The sequence below is a fragment of the Neophocaena asiaeorientalis genome, unplaced genomic scaffold (genome assembly GCF_003031525.2).
Source record: "Neophocaena asiaeorientalis asiaeorientalis breed wild unplaced genomic scaffold, Neophocaena_asiaeorientalis_V1.1 scaffold540, whole genome shotgun sequence".
Classification (NCBI taxonomy): domain Eukaryota; kingdom Metazoa; phylum Chordata; class Mammalia; order Artiodactyla; family Phocoenidae; genus Neophocaena; species Neophocaena asiaeorientalis.
In genome coordinates this window covers 5,345,395-5,364,938 of record NW_020172141.1, presented here as the reverse complement: position 1 = coordinate 5,364,938, position 19,544 = coordinate 5,345,395, and the positions used below count along the sequence as shown (strand labels likewise).

General features: G+C 55.0%; 1 protein-coding gene across 2 annotated transcripts; it reads left to right on the top strand.

Annotated features, from left to right (window-relative positions):
* On the top strand, positions 1–16,469 carry GID4 (GID complex subunit 4 homolog). 2 transcript variants are annotated; one of them, XM_024753181.1, is made up of 6 exons: positions 255–645; positions 4,671–4,730; positions 9,729–9,836; positions 11,830–11,931; positions 13,184–13,314; positions 15,621–16,469. In XM_024753181.1, exons 1-6 carry the CDS (start codon positions 457–459, stop codon positions 15,682–15,684), a joined length of 654 nt encoding a protein of 217 aa, XP_024608949.1. In that variant the 5' UTR covers positions 255–456; the 3' UTR covers positions 15,685–16,469. The 2 variants fall into 2 exon arrangements, with proteins under 2 accessions (XP_024608942.1, XP_024608949.1); XM_024753174.1 differs by lacking the exon at positions 15,621–16,469 and having other exon boundaries at positions 1–645; positions 13,184–13,318.
* The last annotated feature ends 3,075 nt before the right edge of the window (positions 16,470–19,544 follow it).

Genomic DNA, 19,544 nt, shown 5'->3' with positions numbered 1-19,544 from the left:
ATGTTGCGCACGACACTCGCGGCGCGCCGTCGCCGCGCGCCTCAGCGCACGCCGCAGCCAATCAATATCACAAACGCCCAGGCCCCGCCCCCGCGCCGCGCCTCGGGAAGAAGACTACAAGTCCCAGAGGGCCTCGGTGCCCGCCACGTGCTGTCTCCGCCCGCCAATAGGCAGAAGCGCCGCGCTAGCCTGCTCCCGCCCCCCGGCGCGCCGGAGCCAATCGGAAGGGGTGTGTGTGCGAGCGCAGGCGGGGAGGGGGCTCGCTTAGCACCCGGAGGCCCTGCTCGCAGGTCCGGGGGTCCCGGTGGCGGCCGGAGCGCTGAGTCCGCAGGCGGCCGGCGGGTGGACCCCTCCCGCCCCACGCGCGCGCCGGCCTTACCCCCGGCCACCCTCCTCGGCTCCCGCGCGGCGGTGGTTCCTCCCCCTCCCCCAGCCCTGGCTCCGGGGGACCCCGCGATGCCGGTCCGCACCGAGTGTCCCCCGCCGGCCGGTGCCTCGGCCACCTCCGCCGCCTCGCTCATCCCGCCGCCGCCCATCAACACGCAGCAGCCCGGCGTGGCCACCAGCCTGCTCTACAGCGGCTCTAAGTTCCGCGGCCACCAGAAGAGCAAGGGTAACTCGTACGACGTGGAGGTGGTGCTGCAGGTGAGCCGGCTGCCGGGCCTCTCGCGGCGCCCACTGGCCGGGCCGCGCCGCCGCCCCCTCGAGCCCGCGGCCGCGGACGGGCCTCCTGCCCGGGCCTGCCGGGAGACTCCGGCGCACCCCAACTCTGCGGGCCAGAGCCGGGGACTGGCGGCCTCAGACCCGGCCCTATCTCCCCGTGGCCTGTCGCCCCAGGACCAGCCCTCCTTCTAGCCCTTCTCGGACCCCGAAGAGCTCTCCAGTGGTTCCCCCTGACTCGGGACCCTCCCAGGACTGAGACGTGCCTGCTGCCCCCTACGTTTTCCTCGGTCCCAGGAAGCCCAGGCTCTGGGGCCCGCCTCCTTCTCCTGGGGTTTCCTCCTTGGGGGACTTCCTCAGCCCTCTCCCTCCATTAGCTCCTGAGCTTGAGAGTCCCTAGCCTACCTACCCTGATTCCTGCCCCACCCCCCAGGCCGGGCCCTCATCCTGGGTGGGCTCCTCATCGTCTGTTAAGAAGCTGGCCTCCTAGCCCCCCAACCCCTAGTCTCTTCCTGGCCCAGGCTTCTCGTACTCCCTACCCCTGCCCTCTGGCCACTTCCAGGCTACTCCTAGTCTCCCTGGCCTGTCTGCCCAGATCTCCCTGTCCTACACCTCTGTTCTCCTCCTTCGGGGCTCCAGGGGACCCTCTTTCATGTTCTTAACTTTGATCGACATGGCCAGGGCTTCCTCCCAGTCTCTGATACCCATGTACTGGGAAATGTAACTCACTTGCTTTATTTCTCATACGGTATTTCCTTCCCGTGTCCACCCACCTCCCCCCATTTGACCTGGATTTCTGAGAACCTGCTGCCAGCCCCTAATGGCTTTGGAACTGCAGCTTCACCTGTCCCGGCCCTTTCCTGCACCTCACCCCTCTCATGCAAATGGGAGCACACTTGACATTTCTTCCCAGCCCAAGGAGATTGGCAGTGGTTGATACTCCATTTTCTCTCCCTCCTAGAAAACTGTTCCTTCTCTCTAGCTGCCCAGACCTGCATCAGGACCCACCTCCTCCTCCCTTTGCCCCTTTGTCCTTAGTCTGATACCTCACCTCCTAGGCTGTTCCCAGAAGCCCCCCCCAAACATCTGTTCTCTTGAAAGGCTTTCCAGAAGCTTTGAGGTCTTGTGTGAGGACAGAACGTAGTAAGTGTCTTTTCCTTATGCTTGCCCTTTGCCCTTTAATAATTTTAAATCTTAAACAGCCTCTTTTCTGAGCAAGTAGTTCTCCCACCTAAGAAACAGTTGTGGATGCGTTTTCTTTCCACTCACTGCAGAGCGCTCATCAGCCTCTTTTTTCTTACTGCTTTGTGGGAATAGATAATTTCTTTTGATTGGGAGAACTCCATTTCCGTGTTGTGTCTTTGGTCTATAAACTTAAATATCTATCATGAGCCACGATATTTATTGTAATTGAAAAGAGTAGGAGTTCCCTCGCGGTCCAGTGGTTAGGATTCGGTGCTTTCACGGTCATGGCCCAGGTTCAGTCCCAGGTCAGGGAACTGAGATCCGGCAAGCTGCAAGGTGCGGCCAAAAAAAAAGAAAAGTACCGTGGCTGAGTTATTTCAGTCTTCATGGTGAGATGCCTAATGTGGTAATCCCCCTTCTCTTTTGCTTCAAATGTGAGAGTTTAGTAGGAAGTTACAGGCCTTTTTACTTTTTGCAGCTAATCATAAAATTCTAGAAGTGAGATCCCCGGTGAGGATCATGTTTTCAGTGACCTTGAACTTGTGCCCCTTGTTGAGTTTGATGGTTTAGGATGGGGTCGGGGACAAGTGGCAGGGTAGCCAAGTGTCAGAAGAGAAGTTCGCCTTGGTTACTGCAACAGCTCCCCTCCCTTTCCTTAGTGTGTTGTTTCTGAATTCCTGTCAGGTGCCAACTTCCTTGGGAACCGCTGGGAGTGGGGATTGAGTTGGTGCACGACTGGTAGGTCCCAGGGCGGCCCGAGTGGAGGACCTGGCCGGTGGCTGGAGGCCCCTTGGAGTGGTGGTGGGGGCAGTGGTCTCAGCCAGGAATGCTGCCCTGTATCCGGACTGGTGAGTGGCTTGTCCGTCGTGGAGACAGTCAGTGGCGTGTGAATAGCTCCATCATCTGGTTTTTCAGCCAGGACTGGGTTCTTGGGCTCAGCCTTCTTAGAATACTTATGCTTTTTGTAACTTCATTTATTTCCTGTTTTCTTTCTGTTTTTCGGAACAGCTTTACTGAGATACGATACACCTATTAACACAATTCGCACATTTAAGGTGTACAATTCAGTCGTTTTTTGATGTAGTCACAAAGTTGTGTAATCATCACTGCAATCTAATTTTAGAACGTTTTCATCATCCCCAAAAGAACCCTTAGCTGTCACGCCCCTCCAACCCTAGGCAACCCCTTTTGTTTTTCACCTAAGATTTGCTTATTCTGGACTTTTCGTGTAAATGGAGTCATACAATAATGTGACCTTTCGTGTCTAGCTTCTTCCATTGAGCACAGTGTTTCGAGGTTCACCCACATCGTAGCAGGTGTCAGTGCTTCCTGACTTTTTATGGTTGCCTAATAGTCCCCTGTGTGGATCTACAGCATTTTGTTTATCCATTGATCCGTCCACGGGTATTTGGATTTTTTTCCACTCTGGGGCTGTTATGAACACGCTGCTGTGAGCATTCACATACAAGTTCTTATGTGGACATACGTCTTCCTTTCTCCTGATGTCTCCCTACCAGTGGAATACTGGGTCATATGGTAATTATTTGTTTAACATTTGAGGAACTGCCAGACTGATTTCCAAAGTGGCTGCATCATTTTGCATTCCCACCAGCAGTGTCTGCGGCTGCAGTTTATCCACATCCTCGTCAACACTTGTTATTGTCCCTCTTTTTGACTGTAGCCATCCTAGTGGGTGTGAGGTGATATCTCATTGTGGTTTTGATTTGAACTTCTGAGACGACCAACAATGTTGGGCCTCTTTTCATGCGCTTCTCGGGTGCCTTTTTTTTTTTTTGGAAATTCCAGTTTAAAGAGTTCCTCAAACGTTTGTGAGATTCTGACTGCTCTTTTGTTGTTGTTTTGTCACTGTGATTGCTCTCTTTCTCCTCTGCCATCCAAGAAGCTAAGAGTGAAGTGAAGGCCAGGTCACTGTGGAAGGAATATTAAAAAGAGCAGCTGTTGGACACAGCTGTGCTGCAAGACCTTCTTGCTGAGCACTTGTCTTGTTACCTTTCTCGTTGAGATGCCGGTCCGTTGTTCGGTTGAAGCTCTCTGCGCCGTGGTGGGTTTGAGTTCATCGAGATCAATTTGGGCAGAAAGGGAGAGACACGTGCTTGGATGGAGGCCAGGATGAAATTCTGATTCCTGAGCAGGTGATAATCCATGCAAAGTGTTAGCCAGTTTTTAATCTTGTTAGCAAGTATCCTTGCCACCTGATACCCTTTCTGGCAGCTGTGAGACCCCAAACTATATTGAAATTCAGTGAGAATTGCATCCTTGAAACTTAAGGCCTTGGGTTAGAGCCGTGTGTCCTTTAACACAACTTCTTTACTGACCCCTGTGAGTTCGGATCAGCTGCTCGGTTCTGTCCGATGCCCAGGTCAGCAGGTGAGGACGTTTGCAGGGCTGTGGTGGTTTTTGGGTGGAGACCGTTGTCCCCGACACCGGGTGGTGGGACCGCCCCAGCTTCGTTGAAGCCCGCTTGCTTTGGTGCTGACCTCGTCTGGCTGGCTGAGTTCACTGCAGCTTTTAAGCACTGCCTTGGTGTTTGACTCATGGTGTATTGGAAGTAGTTGGGTCCCCAGACCTGGTAAATGCCACAAAATGTTCCTGGTTTCTTAAATGAGGCCTCACTCGATGTTGAACACTCAGCGTGCCACAGGACCTGTGAGCCCCAGGCTGCACTGGGCGAGCCAGCCTCCAGGCTCCCTCGCCCCCCACCCGCCTGCCACCCTGGCCTCGAAGGGGCCTCTGCCTGCCGGACGTGATCCTGCTGTCTCCTGCTGGACCCTCCATTGGTAACGAGGCTGTGTGTGTCTTTTCAGCACGTGGACACGGGGAACTCGTACCTCTGTGGGTATCTGAAGATCAAAGGCCTTACTGAGGTAAGTGCCCCTCCCACGGGCAGGAGCCGGAGGGGGCCTCGGTCCTGAAGGGCCAGCAACCTCGACTCCTCAGGCCTGATTCAGGAGCCCCATTTCTAAGTGTGGTTCTTGCAGGGGGAGCGTAGAGCAGGCAGTTTGGACGTGTCCTGTTGGAAAACACGCAGACTCACAGACCGTTGACGTTTATAAACAGGTCACCATATGCCCAATGCTACTGATTTTACTTTAATCCTTTTTTTTTTTTTAAGAAGATGTTGGGGGTAGGAGTTTATTAATTTATTTATTTTTGCTGTGTTGGGTCTTCGTTTCTGTGTGAGGGCTTTCTCTAGTTGTGGCAAGCGGGGGCCACTGTTTGTTATTTTTGTTTGTTTGTTTTGTTTTGTTTTGTTTTGTTTTGCGGTATGCAGGCCTCTCACTGCTGTGGCCCCTCCCGTTGCAGAGCACAGGCTCCGGACGCTCAGGCTCAGCGGCCATGGCCCATGGGCCCAGCCGCTCCGCGGCACGCGGGATCCTCCCGGACCGGGGCACGAACCCACGCCCCCTGCATCCGCAGGCGGACTCCCAGCCACTGTGCCACCAGGGAAGCCCGGGGGCCACTCTTCATCGCGGTGCGCGGGCCTCTCACTGTTGCGGCCTCTCTTGTTGCGGAGCACAGGCTCCAGACGCACAGGCTCAGTAGTTGTAGCTCACCGGCCCAGTTGCTCTGCGGCATGTGGGATCCTCCCAGACCAGGGCTCGAACCTGTGTTCCTCGCATTGGCAGGCAGATTCTCAACCACTGCGCCACCAGGGAAGCCCCTTTAATCCTTTTTGAGGAAAACAAACATAGTAAGAACATAGCTGCCACCGTCATGGGTCAGTTTCAGCCTCTGGGCGAGCATCATTCCTCCAAGGACTGAGGTCTTCGCAGTTCGAAAACGTAGGTGTTTTCCTTTCTTTGAACCACCTTAAACCTCAGAACTCCTGGGAATATCGGAGGCAAGAGAGAGCGTGCTTTCTTTTCCCGCTGGTGAGCAGGCAGCAGGAGGGCCTGGCACCACCTGGCCGAGGGTTGGAGGCCGCGGCGTTCGGCGGCGCTGCGCGGAGGGGCTGGTGGGCATCCTCGCGCCGCCTCTTCTGGCCCCACGACTGTCACCTCTGTCCATTCCAGTTTCCTCATCTGCGAGGTGAGAGCTCCAGGTGCCTGCTCTGTCTCCCGGGGAAGACACAGGGTCAGTGAGTGGGAGGCTCCGAGGGACCTGACAAGACTGGTCCTCCTCGGTCACTTGTTTGCGTCGCCCCCGTTCCTCCTGTTCTCCTGCTTCCCCACCGGGAGTCTGGGAATCTCCTGTGAAATTTGTTGTTGAGACAAAAAGGTATCTCTTCCTTCCTCTAGAAAACATCCAATCAAGTCGGGGTAGAAAATGACAGAAAAAGGAAGGGTTCTCACCCGGGAGTTTGTGCTAGTAGAAGACACACAGGAGGGCTTTCCTGGTGGCGCAGTGGTTGAGAGTCCGCCTGCCGATGCAGGGGACACGGGTTCGTGCTCCGGTCCGGGAAGATCCCACATGCTGCGGAGCAACTAAGCCTGTGTGCCACAACTACTGAGCCTGCGCTCTAGAGCCCGCGAGCCACAACTACTGAGCCCGTGCGCCTAGAGCCCATGCTCTGCAACAAGAGAAGCCACCGCCATGAGAAGCCCACGCACCGCAACAGGAGAGGCCACAGCAATGAGAGGCCCGCGTACCACAAAAAAAAAAAAACAAAAAAAACCCAAGAAGACACACAGGAAACAGAATATGCTCAACTCTTAGGTGGCCAAACACATTTGTTGAGCGCAGAACATAGACATTTAACTCCATAAGGAAACCAGCAAAATCTGTAGCGTGGGATGTGGACACCAATTCCAAATGGTCACAGGAAGCTCTGTGCGAATGGTTAAGTAGGATGAAAAATCCACAAACCGTGTACGGAAATGCTGTGGACGTCCCACCAGGAGCAGGTGGCGCTAATGAAGGGAAGCGCCCCCGAGCCACCTACAGCCAGCCTCCTCTGAGGGGATGGGGTGCTGGCTTGGCCCTTCCCTGGGCCCGGCCCTTCCCGCCTGAAGCCGCCTTTTACTAGAGGAGGGCTGTGTTTCCTGAGGCCCTTCGTCCTGCCCGAGCGTCAGGAGTCTCTGAATTTTTTTAGTCCCTTTACTGAGATATAATTCACATAGCATACATTCACCCATGGACAATGTGCAGTCTAGGACCTCCCTGGCAGTCCAGTGGTTAGGGCTCTGTGCTTCCACCGCAGGGGGCACGGGTTCCATCCCTGGTTGGGGAACTAATATCCCGCAACACGCGGCCAAAAAAAAATAAAAAAGGGTACAATCTGTTGGCTTTCAGTATAGTCACAGCATTGTACAACTGTCTAACAGTTTTTTAAGTTACAAATCTAGTATATGGTCACTGTGGATAACTGGTAAAATGCAGAAAAGGGTGACGATTCTCTGAATGGTTTTACTCCTGTTATAAAACACAGTTAACCATTTTGGTTTGCTTTTCCATTTATAGTTGTTGAAAAATCAAATACGTGATTTACTTTAAGGTAACTGAACGGTTTGGGTCATAGTCACGGTCTTCCTCGTCTGTACGGAAATAGGGAAGATTCACTGTTACATTGGAGATAAATTGCCTCTTATCTGCCTTACATTCACAAATAAGTACAGTTTTTGAAGTTTGTGCGCCTTGTGGAAATTAAATCCCAGAATTGTGAGAATGGGTGTCAAATAACATTCTCTTTGCAGTCCCGAGCCAGCCACCCGCGGGGAGAGGGGCATCCCTGGGGAGGCCCGGCGGAGGTGGCTGGCACCCGGCCTGGGAGCCCAGCCTGGGGGTGTCATGGTCAGGCCTGCCACGCACTCTCCAGACAGTTTTGGACGCTCCCGAGGCTGAACCAGGGAGCCGGTCACACTCTCCGGAGCCACAGGTGCTCGTTTACTGCTGGTTTCAGAAGTTCTTGCTGACTTACTGGCCAGTCAACGTGAACCCCCCTGGAAGGCAGGTCTTCACGGAAAGCTGGAGCCACCTCCAGGCAGGTGAGCCTGGAGTCAGTGAGGGGAGTGGGACCTGGCACAGGGAGCCCACCCCCGGGGGGTGCTGGCCACCCCCCACCCCCTTTGTGACTCCCCCGCCAGCTGTAGTCAGGGCTTGAATGTCCTCGCCTGCCCTGTGAGAGGCTTTGTCTTTTTGGTTCCTTCTGTGCGTCTGACTCTCATTCATTAGGTGTTTATTTTATTTAATTTTGGAAGTTTGTGGGTACCTTGTGGTCACCCTGGTAGATTGCCTGAAACATTTGAGAGAGAAGTCAGAGCAGGATCACTTATTAGGAAAACTCGTGACTTGAACATAAGTATGTTCTTTGTGTTATAATAGGAGGACTTGATCATTTATCCTTCTATTTTAGGGAAGTCTTGATAAAACTCAGGAAGTCAATATACTGTCTATAGCTTTTTATTTAACGCCTCAAGTCCGCTGTCAGCTTACACAGAACTTTTTCCCTTAGCAGTCCTTCCTAAAACGGATGAGTATAGTTTGGTTTATACCTTTAAAAATCAGGTTTCCGGGCTTCCCTGGTGGTGCAGTGGTTGAGAGTCCGCCTGCCGGTGCAGGGGACGCGGGTTCATGCCCTAGTCCGGGAAGATCCCACATGCTGCGGAGCGGCTGGGCCCGTGAGCCATGGCCGCTGAGCCTGCGCGTAAGCAGCCTGTGTTCCACAACAGGAGAGGCCACAACAGTGAGAGGCCCACGTACCGCAAAAAAAAAAAAAAAATCAGGTTTCCACTTAGGAACTTATCTCCTCTTTAATCTCTTCACTCTGTATCTATAAATATCTGTTTGAGGAACCCAGCACCAGTGTTGGGGTGAGGGCTGCGGTTTTGGGGGGGTGGCAAATCTGTAGTGTTTCGAGCTCACTGCTACGAGGACAGGCTGCCTGGATGTGTGTGGTAAAGCAGCCACGGCCTTTCTGGAAGCCCCGGTCCACGTGGCAGGGGAGCCGGGAGAAGTGGCAAAGCCATGAGAACAGATTTATTTTAAACGGGTAGTTAAGTTTGATGCCGATTGAGAGGGGCTTACATGGGGTGAGAAGAAAGCGGGACCTCTATGGTCCCAGGATTTTAGGGCGGTGACCCTTGCTGTGCCAGGCGGCGGGTCATCACTGCGCCCTCGGGAGGTACCCGGGCGGGTGGGTGGTGCTGAGGGGCCACCTGGCAGTTGGGTTGGCTGGTTTCTAGAAATGCAGAGAAACGGTACACTTTTTTACAATGTTGACTTGTTCTTTCATAAATTTTTTCAAAATCTTTAGTGCTTCCTTACTATCAGAGGAACAAGTAGCAAGGTTGCCCGGAGTATTCCAAGCACCCAGTAAGGATGACGGCTTATTTGTTTTCCCAGCCGTTGTGACTTCCCAGGGCCGACGTGATTTATCAATGTTTCCCATCGTATAAGCTGTCTTAGCTCATGCGATAGAATTATACGAATGCCTAATACATGAAGGTATTCTACCAACCTCCGCCTGCCCCCCAAAGCTGAAGAGTCGGCGTAAAAGGGACAGGCTGAGCCAGTTTGAGAAGCAGTGGCTGAGCCGTGGCACGAGGGAGGTGGAGCTTGATTTCGGAGCCTCTCTGGGTATTCGCCTTGGAAAGTAAAACCTATCAAGTTACCATCTGCTTTGTATTCAGAAATAACCTGTCCGAATATCTTTTCTGAGCCATCAACACTTAACAAGTGCGCCAAAGAAGGGTTCTCTGCTTCTGGCAAAGGCCCCGGAATCCAACAGACCCCCTCCCCCCAGCCCCTTCACTTCAGGCTCCCTCCACGGCCGTGGGCGTCGCTGGTCTGGGTGGTTGCTCAGCAGTGTGGTGGTCATTTCTGCAAAGTTTTGGGGAGAAATTACAGCGAGGTTGGTTTTTTCCTTTGTGGAAGGTTACAACTGCTGTTTGACGTCGTTTTTGACATTTGGGTTCTTACCATAGGAGTATCCAACCCTCACGACCTTCTTTGAAGGAGAAATAATCAGCAAAAAGCACCCTTTCTTAACCCGAAAGTGGGATGCGGACGAGGATGTTGACCGCAAGCACTGGGTGAGTGCCCCTCTGCTCTGGGGAAGCCTGCGGACGGCCTCTGCCTTTAGGGTGGGCCAGGGCGGAGGTGCAGTTCCCCCTCACGAGCAGGACCTCAGGGCCGCTCCGCCCCTGGAAACGCCTGCACCTGTCAAGCACGGGTGTGTGCTCGCAGCCGTGAGCTCCTCAAGACAGCTCAGAGCTCCTCCTCGAGCCTTTTCGCCAGGGCCACGCGAGTCTTGTGTCTTTAAAAACCCATTTCTCAGCCGGTCGTTAAAGCCTTTGGCTTAGCTGGCTGTGGCGAGGATGAACTTTGCTTTCACACCGAGGAAGTCCAGTGCGCTCACCCCTAAAGCACCCAGGATGAGGTGTCAGTAGTGGAGATTCCAGAGCAACTCACTGTCCCTGCCACCACTCCTGGCTGTGTACGCGCTCTCCTGCTTCCGGGCCCACGGTCTCCTGGGGGGCCCCTCCTGCAGACACTCTGAGTCAGCGTCCTTGTAGGTGAGCTGCTTTCTCATACTTGAGTTAGGAAAGAAACATCTATCAAATGCTGAGTTTCGATTGAATTTAAACTTGAGCTTTTAAATGTAGCAAGCAGACACTGAGATAGATGGCCACCTGTGTTTCTAATAGAGTACGAACGGGGCCGAGCGTCTGGAAGTTGGGGAGCCTGGAAGGTGCCGCTGTCGGGGAGCACCCCTGGGAGCCGTCAGGCCCCGCCCTGGCTGGCTCTCCCTGCCCGGCACCCACCTCTCCTGCACAGCCCAGCGAGCACACGGCCTGTCTTCCTTCCAACTTTGTTTTCCATTTCAAATTGGTCCTGCGAAAAGCAAGGTCTTTGAGGCCCAATGAAAACTCAGTTTGAGGCTGGTTGGCTGCTGGTGAAGAACCTGGAGAGCAGCTCGAACTTCCCGTTGCCTTTCGTTAGAGCTGGAGACACCCGGACTCCAGCCTTCCTAGGCTGGGTTGAACTATTTTGAGTGAAAGAGGGGCTGGGAAGGCCACCCTGGGCCCCGGCCTGCTGGGCGTGCGAGGTCGGGCATGTGGACGGTTTCCCTCCAGGAGCACTGGCTGCCTTCGCGGGACTCAGGGTTTCCCGATGCCCTCTCCCCACGTGGGATTCCCAGACTCCCACGTGGGCCCCAGGGGCTCTAGTGCCCCTCTGTCTGTTGGGGAGCCACGATGTCTACTGCACACTGCGGTCAGGACACTGTAGTTGACCCTCGAGTTTTCCTGAATGAGATTTGAAGTGGGTATTATGATAAAGGGATAAAAGATAATGGTGATTATCGTTATCGCGATAAAGATTCCTCACACGTAATCTACTTAGAATAAAAATATCTGTGTGACAGATTCTATGACTTAATACCTCTCTGTCTTAACTTTTTACTCAGGAGGTTTTTTTATAGAATTAATACATACTTATTTTTAAATATTTGGAGGAAACAAAAGCAAAACATCTATAAAGCCGAACACCTAAAGCTAAAGCAGGGGTTGAACTTTTCCTAAATCTCTTTTGAGTATATGGACTTTTTTTTTTTTTTTTTAACAAAAACATGATCATAAAGGTACAGCTTTGTTGCCGTAACCAAGTGTTACTTGTTTCTGGTCTCAGCTAGCTGGCCCCAAGCCACCAGGCCGCTGCGTTGTCAGGGGACCCCACTTTACTAACTCCCCCAACCCTGGCACTACAGGCTGGTTCAGCCTGAGTCTTTGCCCCCGTTGGTTGATGTACGGAGACCCCGTCCCTGATCATCCGGCTACGTCTGTCTGGGGTGAGGTGTGAGAGAAGGCCTGGGGTTGCATCCATCCCCGTTCGGCACCCTTTCCTGGGCGCGTTAGCTAGGCAGGCGTAGGGTCCGGGCGTCTGCCCCGGGGTCCAGGCCCCAGTGCATGGGGTGACCGGACGCTCCCTGCCCGCCAGCCGCCGCCTCGCCCTGGAGGGACCACTGCCCAGCACACCTGCCACCCCCTCTGTCCCTCATTCTCATACTCTGCTTTTGGCTTTCAGGGCAAGTTTCTGGCTTTTTATCAGTACGCAAAATCGTTTAATTCAGACGACTTTGATTACGAAGAGCTGAAGAGCGGGGACTATGTCTTCATGAGGTGGAAGGTAAGGCTGCCTGGCTGTGCCGGCCTGTGGTGTGGCCCCCGGGTCCCAGGCCCCTCAGGCCCATTCTCACCCTCCGTGTGGAGCAGGCGCAGCTCCGGGCGGGACCCAGGCCTGGGGCGGCACCCTCCACGCTCTTGTGTCCTCTCCCTTTGTTCTCTCCAGCGACCCTGCAGGCTCGGTCATCCCAAGTGTCCTGTGTACTCAGGAGACCCCCATCGTCTCAGCCCCTGAGTGACCTCGCCCGGGCTTTGGGCCGTCACGGCGCCCCCGGTCCCTCCAGCTCAGGAAACACGGGGCTGGGGACAGAATTTGGGTTTTCCCCCAGCCCTTGAGAACCCCATTGGGCCAGGCTCACTGGGTCGGCTCTGATGCCCCCTCCAGTATTTCCTGGGTTAGAGCCACAGGGTCCTGAATTCAGCAGGCGAGTGTGTGAAATCACTTCGAGAACCTACACCCCCCTCCAACCCCTCACCCCCAAGCTGTAGGAAAAAGCCGCTTTATGGTGAAATCTCGCCAGCTTTCCTACAGATGAATCCTGTAGCACCCTCATTCCCGGTCTGTGTTTCTATGGTAAGAACTGGGGCAGGGGCTTGGCACTGGCAGCAGACAGGCAGGTGCCGGGGGAAAACCTGAGTCCCGCCTCGCAGCCGGCCAACTAAGCAACCCACTAAAGGAAGTGTCGGGTGAGACTCTACTTTAAAATTAATTTGAAAAACTACAATTTCAGAGACGGGGGAAAGGGAAGGAGAGTTGCTTGTTCTCCAAGAGTTTCTCACGCAGGGAGACTCCCCCGTGGGCCGTCTAGGCCTCCCGCGGGCCCTGACCTCGCCCCCCAGGGGGCTGGCTCTGCCCGGGGTCTGAGGACAGCAGCACCATTCTGACCGCTGCTGATGGGGGGGGTCCCCAGGGCGAGCGAGCGCCACCTGCCCTTGGGGTGAGGCCCGGGCCATAGAAGTGACCCTCGGCTCTCAAGGTGACCGGGAGCCTAGTGACGGTTCCTGGGGTGCAGCAGAAGCGTGAGTCCGCGGCTCAGGGGTGGGAAGGTTGTGATGTACTCTCGAGGCGTGGGCACCACGGCGCCCGCTCTCGGCTCTGACCCCGGTGACCTCGACGCGTGGTGGCCGTGTTCTTATGTTGAACATGCGAGTGGCTCGGGGGTTCACAGTTGCCTAGCAAGCCACCTGCAGGGGGGCAGGGAGGCCTGGGGGGCCGGAGCCCCCAGCGCTGACCCTCCATCCCCATCCATGTGCAGGAGCAGTTCCTGGTCCCGGACCACACGATCAAGGACATCAGCGGTGCTTCCTTTGCCGGCTTTTACTACATCTGTTTCCAGAAGTCGGCGGCCTCCATAGAGGGCTACTATTACCACAGGAGCTCGGAATGGTAAGGACCGGCCGCCGAGGCCTCATTTCTTGAGGGGCTCACTTCCGTCCACAGGGCAGTGTAAAAAAATGAAGTTCTGGGTACGGGAACTCACAGCTAAACGCTTTCAAGCAGCAAATATTTTCAGCTATGTTTATCTCAATCTTGCGGGTCTTGTATTTGTTCCTCCCCAGTTTAATCAGTAACTGAAGTGTCAGACCCCGCTGTGGACGGCGGGAACTTGGCTGTCAGCGGCCTTTTTAACTTTGTGCTCACGCTCCCACCTGGTGCCAGCCGGTGACCGGCGCCTGCGGGCGTGGTCGGCCCTGCCCTGGGCCTCTGCCCCGGTGACGGCCGCGTGCCACCCGAGGGCTGGTGTTTGCCACCTTTGCGGGCCTTCTCGTGGCTCCTTGAGCTTTTGTGAGCGCACCGTTATCCCTGAAGGGCAGACGGTATCATGAAATACCTGATTTCCTCTCTGAATGTGGAAATTATTTCCTTGCGACTTTTGCACACTTTGAAGGCTCCTGCGGGACGCTGCGTGGGGCTACCCAGCGACAACTGAGTGCCCGGGGCTCCATGCAGCCCCGGCCTCTGTGGGAGCAGCCGTTGTTGGGGTGTCAGCACCTGTTCAGCTTTCAAATGAGTTTTTAAAACTTTTCCTATCCTTTTAAAAATACCCGCTTTACGGAGATCCAGTTCACCTGCTGTGCAGTCTCCTCGCTGACAGCGTCCAGTCCAGCGGGCTCTCGTGTCGACAGAGTTGTGCCGCCATCACTGCACTCAATTTCAGAACGTTTTCGTCGGCACGAGAGGGAACCCTGTCCCCCTGAGCTGTCACCCCACCTCCCCGCCCCCTCCAGCCCCAGGCAACCACTAATCTGCTCTCTCTAAGTACAAGTTTGCCTGTCCTGGACGTGTCATGCAGACGGGCCCGCGTACCGTGTGCCCTCTGTGTCTGAGCATCGGCTTTGAAGGGCCCCGGGTTGCGGTGCGTGTCAGTTCTTCGTCTTTACGTTGCTGAGTGATTTCCCATCGTGTGGATGGACCACCTTGTCTTTATCTGTTCATCGGTGGATGGACACGTGGGTCATTCCCACCTTTCGGCTGCTGTGGACGTGGGTGTGCAAGAGCCTGAGTCCCTGCTTTCAGTTCCTCTGGTCACATAGCTGGGGTGGGATTGCCGGGTCACGGGGTATTCTATGTTTCACTTTTCAGGGAACTGTTTCCCACAGCGGCTGCACCTTTTCACATTCCCACCAGTGATGCACAAAGGTTCCGCTTCTCCCGTTTCCCCGTGTCCTTCCCAACATTTAGGATTACAGCCATCCCACTGGGTGCAAAGGCCTAGGGTTAGGGTTCTGATGGCTAATGCATCGTCCTTTCTTTTCCTTTTTTTTTTTTTTTTTTTGGCTACATTGGGTCTTCTTTGCGGCACACGGGCTTTCTCTAGTTGCGGTGAGCAGGGGCTACTCTTCGTTTGGGTGCCTGGGCTTCTCATTGCGGTGGCTTCTCTTGTTGCAGAGCGTGGGCTCTAGGCGCACAGGCTCAGTAGTTGCGGCACACGGGCTTAGTTGCTCCGCGGCATGTGGGATCTCCCGGGACCAGGGCTTGAACCCGTGTCCCCTGCACTGGCAGGCGGATTCTTAACCACTGCGCCACCAGGGAAGCCCCCATCGTCCCTTCTTGTTGATTGTTTTGGGTAAGAGATAAACTGCTCTTCTCTGTGCTGCTCCTCCCTCTTCTGTGGACGGGGTGGGGGGAGCCGACACACTGAGCGTCCCCGAGTGGGGACTGTCCCGTCCCGTTTATCCTTCATCTGCTTCCCTCCTCGGAGCACCCGTCACGGGGGCGCACACCCCACAGAGCCCTCGGATGCCCTAACAGCCGCGTCTAGGGAGAAGGAAGATGAAGTCACTAAGGTTGGGGGAGGGGGTGGCTGTGACGTCATCGATCCCAAGCTCTCCGGATCTCTGCTCTGCAGGTCGCACGGCTTCGGAGGAAAGCAGGGCGGTGGGGAGGGCTGGAGGGCCTGGTCTGCACCCTCCCCCAGAGGACTTGGCCTCTCGTTTCCTGAGACAGGCTGTCTTTGCTTCAGGATTGGAGCAGGGCCCACAAACAGCAGGTTTTCTGCGTAGTCCAGGGGGATTAACCAGAGAAATGGAAACAAGGCCAAGCTCAGCTCCCCTGACGGAGTCTGAGATGAGCCAGCGTTTCATGTAGGCGTGGGCTCTGCGGGCGCCGGTGGGGCAGGCTCCACACCCTGTGCTGGTTTTCAGGATGCTCTGACGATCCGCCCCCCCGCCACCCTCCTCTCCTCCCTACAGGTATCAGTCGCTCAATCTCACTCATGTTCCAGAACACAGCGCGCCCATCTACGAATTCCGGTGACAGCGGTCTGGGACAGCAACTAGATAAACTGAACTTGGCAAAAAAGAAATTTGCCAAGAAAACTGTGTACCTGCCAGAACCAGGAGAACGTGTGTTCCTGTTTCTTCACGAGCAGACTCGCATCAGAAAGCATGAATGTCAACCCACGGCATCCGAGGCGTGCGGCCGACCGGCGAGGGCAGGTGGAGGGCGGCCTCGGTTCCTCTTCCCTCTCTGTGGCAGTTTGGTCTTAAGCTGTTTTTAAGCTACCGTAAATGCACTTTTCCTCCTGCACAGCTGACTTCTGTATCACTGAGACGCACATCCCTTCCCCCATGCCCCCCTCCATCCCCGGCCCCCCTCGGCCTTGGTGCTCAGTGGGCCCCACCAGGCCCCCCGGCCCCCGGTTGCTTACTCTGGTAGCTCAAGGGGCGGCCGAGCCCAGCAGCCGTGTGCCCCCGGAGCCCTGTGCAGGGAGACGGCCAATTGCTCGGCGGGGTTGGGGCACTGCCAGCCCTGGGATGCTCACGCTGAGCTAGTCAGTGGCCGGCAGCTTCCCCGGGCCTGCCGTCCAGGTCACAGGATTTAAGGCTTCCTGATCCCTGGCAGGGACAGATTCCCGTCCTGCTCACTCAGCACGTTTGCTCCAAACTTTTGAACTTGAGGGCAATACTAAACTTAAAAAAAAAAAAAAAAAAAAAAGGTTTTTTTATTACAAAATTATTTTTATGGTCCCTTGAACAAGGACCCTATGGCAAATGCACAATTATTCAGAATTACATTTTATCGTTTTCACATTGAAAACAGCAAATGTTGACTTAGTAGTTTTTATACCTATATCTATTTGTAAATGTATATTCAATCAGCCAGCAGTTTGAAACTGGTCATGTGGTACAGAAGCTTTGCAGCATTGCGTCGGTCACAGCGCTAAACGTGAGAGCCGTTTCGGGGGCCGGTTTAGCATTTGTGCGTCCTCCTTTCGCTACTCAGAACAGCAGTGCTTCGTGGCGCCCTGTCCCATCAGGCAGCTCAGCAGCGTTGGTGTGGGGGAGGGGTGGGAGCGTATGAGCACTCCCAAAGAGCTCGAGGCTCACGTGCCAAAGTGTGTGTGTGTCTGTGCGCGTGCGCGTGCAGTTGTGTCGTTTAAATGTTTAGAAAGCCTCATAGCATGGCATCCGCTGTAGCCCGCAGATGTGGGCAGGGCTTGGGGGATTGGCATTTGCTGGTGCTTTACAAGACTTGCTCAGAATACTGGAGGGAAAGCTTTAACAACGAGGTAGTATATTAACCCACGGGAGCAAAACAAACGCGAGGTGCATGTCCACGGGCGGAGTAAGAAAGCACAAAGCCCTTCCGTCTAGGTGCGTGGTGGGGCAATCTTTTTTTCCCAAGAAGTGACTTTTCGTTTATTGACGTACGTACTGTATGTTCCTGAGGTTGAGTCAGGAGAAGCCTTAAAGGAGAAGTGTTGGGGAAGGTGGTGGGTGGGTGTCAGGGCCGCTGGGCTGTGTGGTCCTGAAGCTCCCTGCAGGGATGCACCTGGAAAGGCCAGGGCCTGGGGACCCTGGAAAATTGCCTGGTGGCTGCATTGGAGAGATGCTTCACGTCTGTCTCCAGAGATGAGTCAGAAATGTTTCCCAGATTTTAAAACTCCCAAAGGCAGTGGAGTGGCTGGCTCTGGTCAATCCCAGCTGGGGGCACAAGGCCTGGGCCAGCGCCGCAGGGTATAACCAGCTCCTGGAAGGGTTCAGGTGCCACTCAGAATGCCGCGGGTGAGGTCCGCCTGGAGCCTGTCGGGGCCGCGTGCGCGTCCTCCAGCGGGCAGGGCAGGGTGTCTGCGTGGCGCTGCTGCCCGGGCGGGCCGGGCTCTGTTGTGGGCTGGCTTCCTTGCTGAGCCAGGGGTCAAGTGCAGCGGTGTTTGGGGCTGAAGAAGTGGTACCCTTTGCCAGCTCTTTGGGACACACCTGTGATGAAGATTGGTTCTCGTACAAACCTGTCTGTCGAGGATGCAGAAGGGGTGGTCTCCACATCCCGTGAGTAACTCCCAGACCACCTGCCCTGACTTAGCTCCCGAAGGAGCTCGGGCGGTCATCCCCAGCCCAGGTTATTCTTTCCTGGGCCTTCTCGTAAACCCACATGCCTCTGCTTCTATGTGCAGTGTTTTTGGTTGACTCTTGTGTTCATCGTCGAGAAACGAGGGCAGATGCACACTCCCTGCCGTCTCCCCCACCCCATCCTCAGGACTCAGCTCCTGCTCTGCTCAGATGCCCTCCACCCCTCACTCTCAGCCTCGCCACTGCTGCTGGTGTCGTCCCTTCCCACCCACCCATCCTTTCAGACTCGACGGCGTCTCAGCTGCGGTCCCACGGTAACGAAGCGGATGCCTCCCGTCAAGCAGAAGGTCCATCTGCCTGCTGGCTCTGTGGTGATGTGCACGGCACGAACTCCAGGGGAGCAAAGGGGGCTTTTCAATGTCTTTTGCTTTCAGAAACAGGGAATTTATATTCTAAGGCCTTGAATTGATTTTTTTTTTCCTCATAAATAGTCAGATAAGCTAATTTTTAAAAAGAAATGCCATTGAGTATGTGCATTGTGGTTTAAAATTACTAACGAGTTCTGGGAAAGAAAAGTAATATTTGATTTTGAATCTTACATGTTTTTAAAAATTAGATTTGAATGGGCAAAAAGTATTTTGTTTCTTTAGGGAGTACATGTGGAAAGGGTTTGAGGGTTTGGGACGGGAGAAGTATTTTGCAGAGCTATCAATGTCCAAATAATTTTTAAAAAATAATAAAGGTATTTAAGCAGTGAGTCTGTCCTATTTCTAAAGCAAAACGGTTCTGTTAGAAGAAACCAACCCCCTTTCTGGCCCTGTGGCTGTGGAGGTTTCTGGGCCCCCGCAGGGGATTCCAACACGGGGGGGACATCTGCGTGATTAGGGGCGAGGCCTCCAGGCTAGTGAGCTGGCCCGCGGAGCGGGGTTACCTGCTGGGTAATGTCGGGGTAGAGATGCCAGCCTGGTGCTTGGCTGGTGTATGGACGGAGCCAGTGAGACTTCCTCCCCGTCTGGAACCTCAGAGCCCGGGAAGTAAAGAGAAGGGACAGCGGTAGCCTCTCCCACGTCAGTGCTCACCTCCCCCAGGTGCGCTTGCTGTGTGCTGACCGCCATCCTGGGTGCTTGTGACACGTCCACACGTGACGGACCCCGAGAATGGCCTGTGTCCCAGCAGGGGGATACATGGCAATGACACAGTAAAGAATCCGTGTCTGTTAGATGTTGAGGGACAAGCATTACAGGGGAAGAGCAGGCAGAGGTGCGGCAGGCTGGGGGCCACTGTGGGTTGCGCTGGTTGAAAAGACGGTTGGGTGACATTGAGCAAAGACCTGGAGGTGGGTGCGAGCCACGCAGACGTGTGGGGGTGAGCCCTCCAGGCAGAGGGGACAGCGGCGTGGGGTGTGTAGGAGCCTCGGGGCCTGTGGGACCTTGTCGGTCGTTGTCGGGATCAGGGCTCTGGCTTTACTCAGAAGGAGGAGAGGCATCGGAGGGTGTGGGCAGAGGTGGGATGGGACCCGATGCAGCTTTTAAAGGATCTTCACGGGTGGAGGGACTGAAGGGGCAGGTGGAGAGCAGTGGGAGCCCACTGCCGAGCTGGAGGGTGAAGCTGACAGGCTGCCTGGGGAGTGTAACAGGGAGAGCTGTCCGGGGGGTCCGAGGCTTTTGGAAGAACCAGCAGCCTCTGTGTTAGTTGGGGTCACTGTCTCATTTGTTCGCTGCCGACGTTTGATTCATGGAGGTGTCGGAGTGGAGACACGGAGAGATTTGTAAGAGAAGGGAGCACGCCTGCCACGCGGGGCTGCGTGGGGAGCACCAGGTTTTGGGC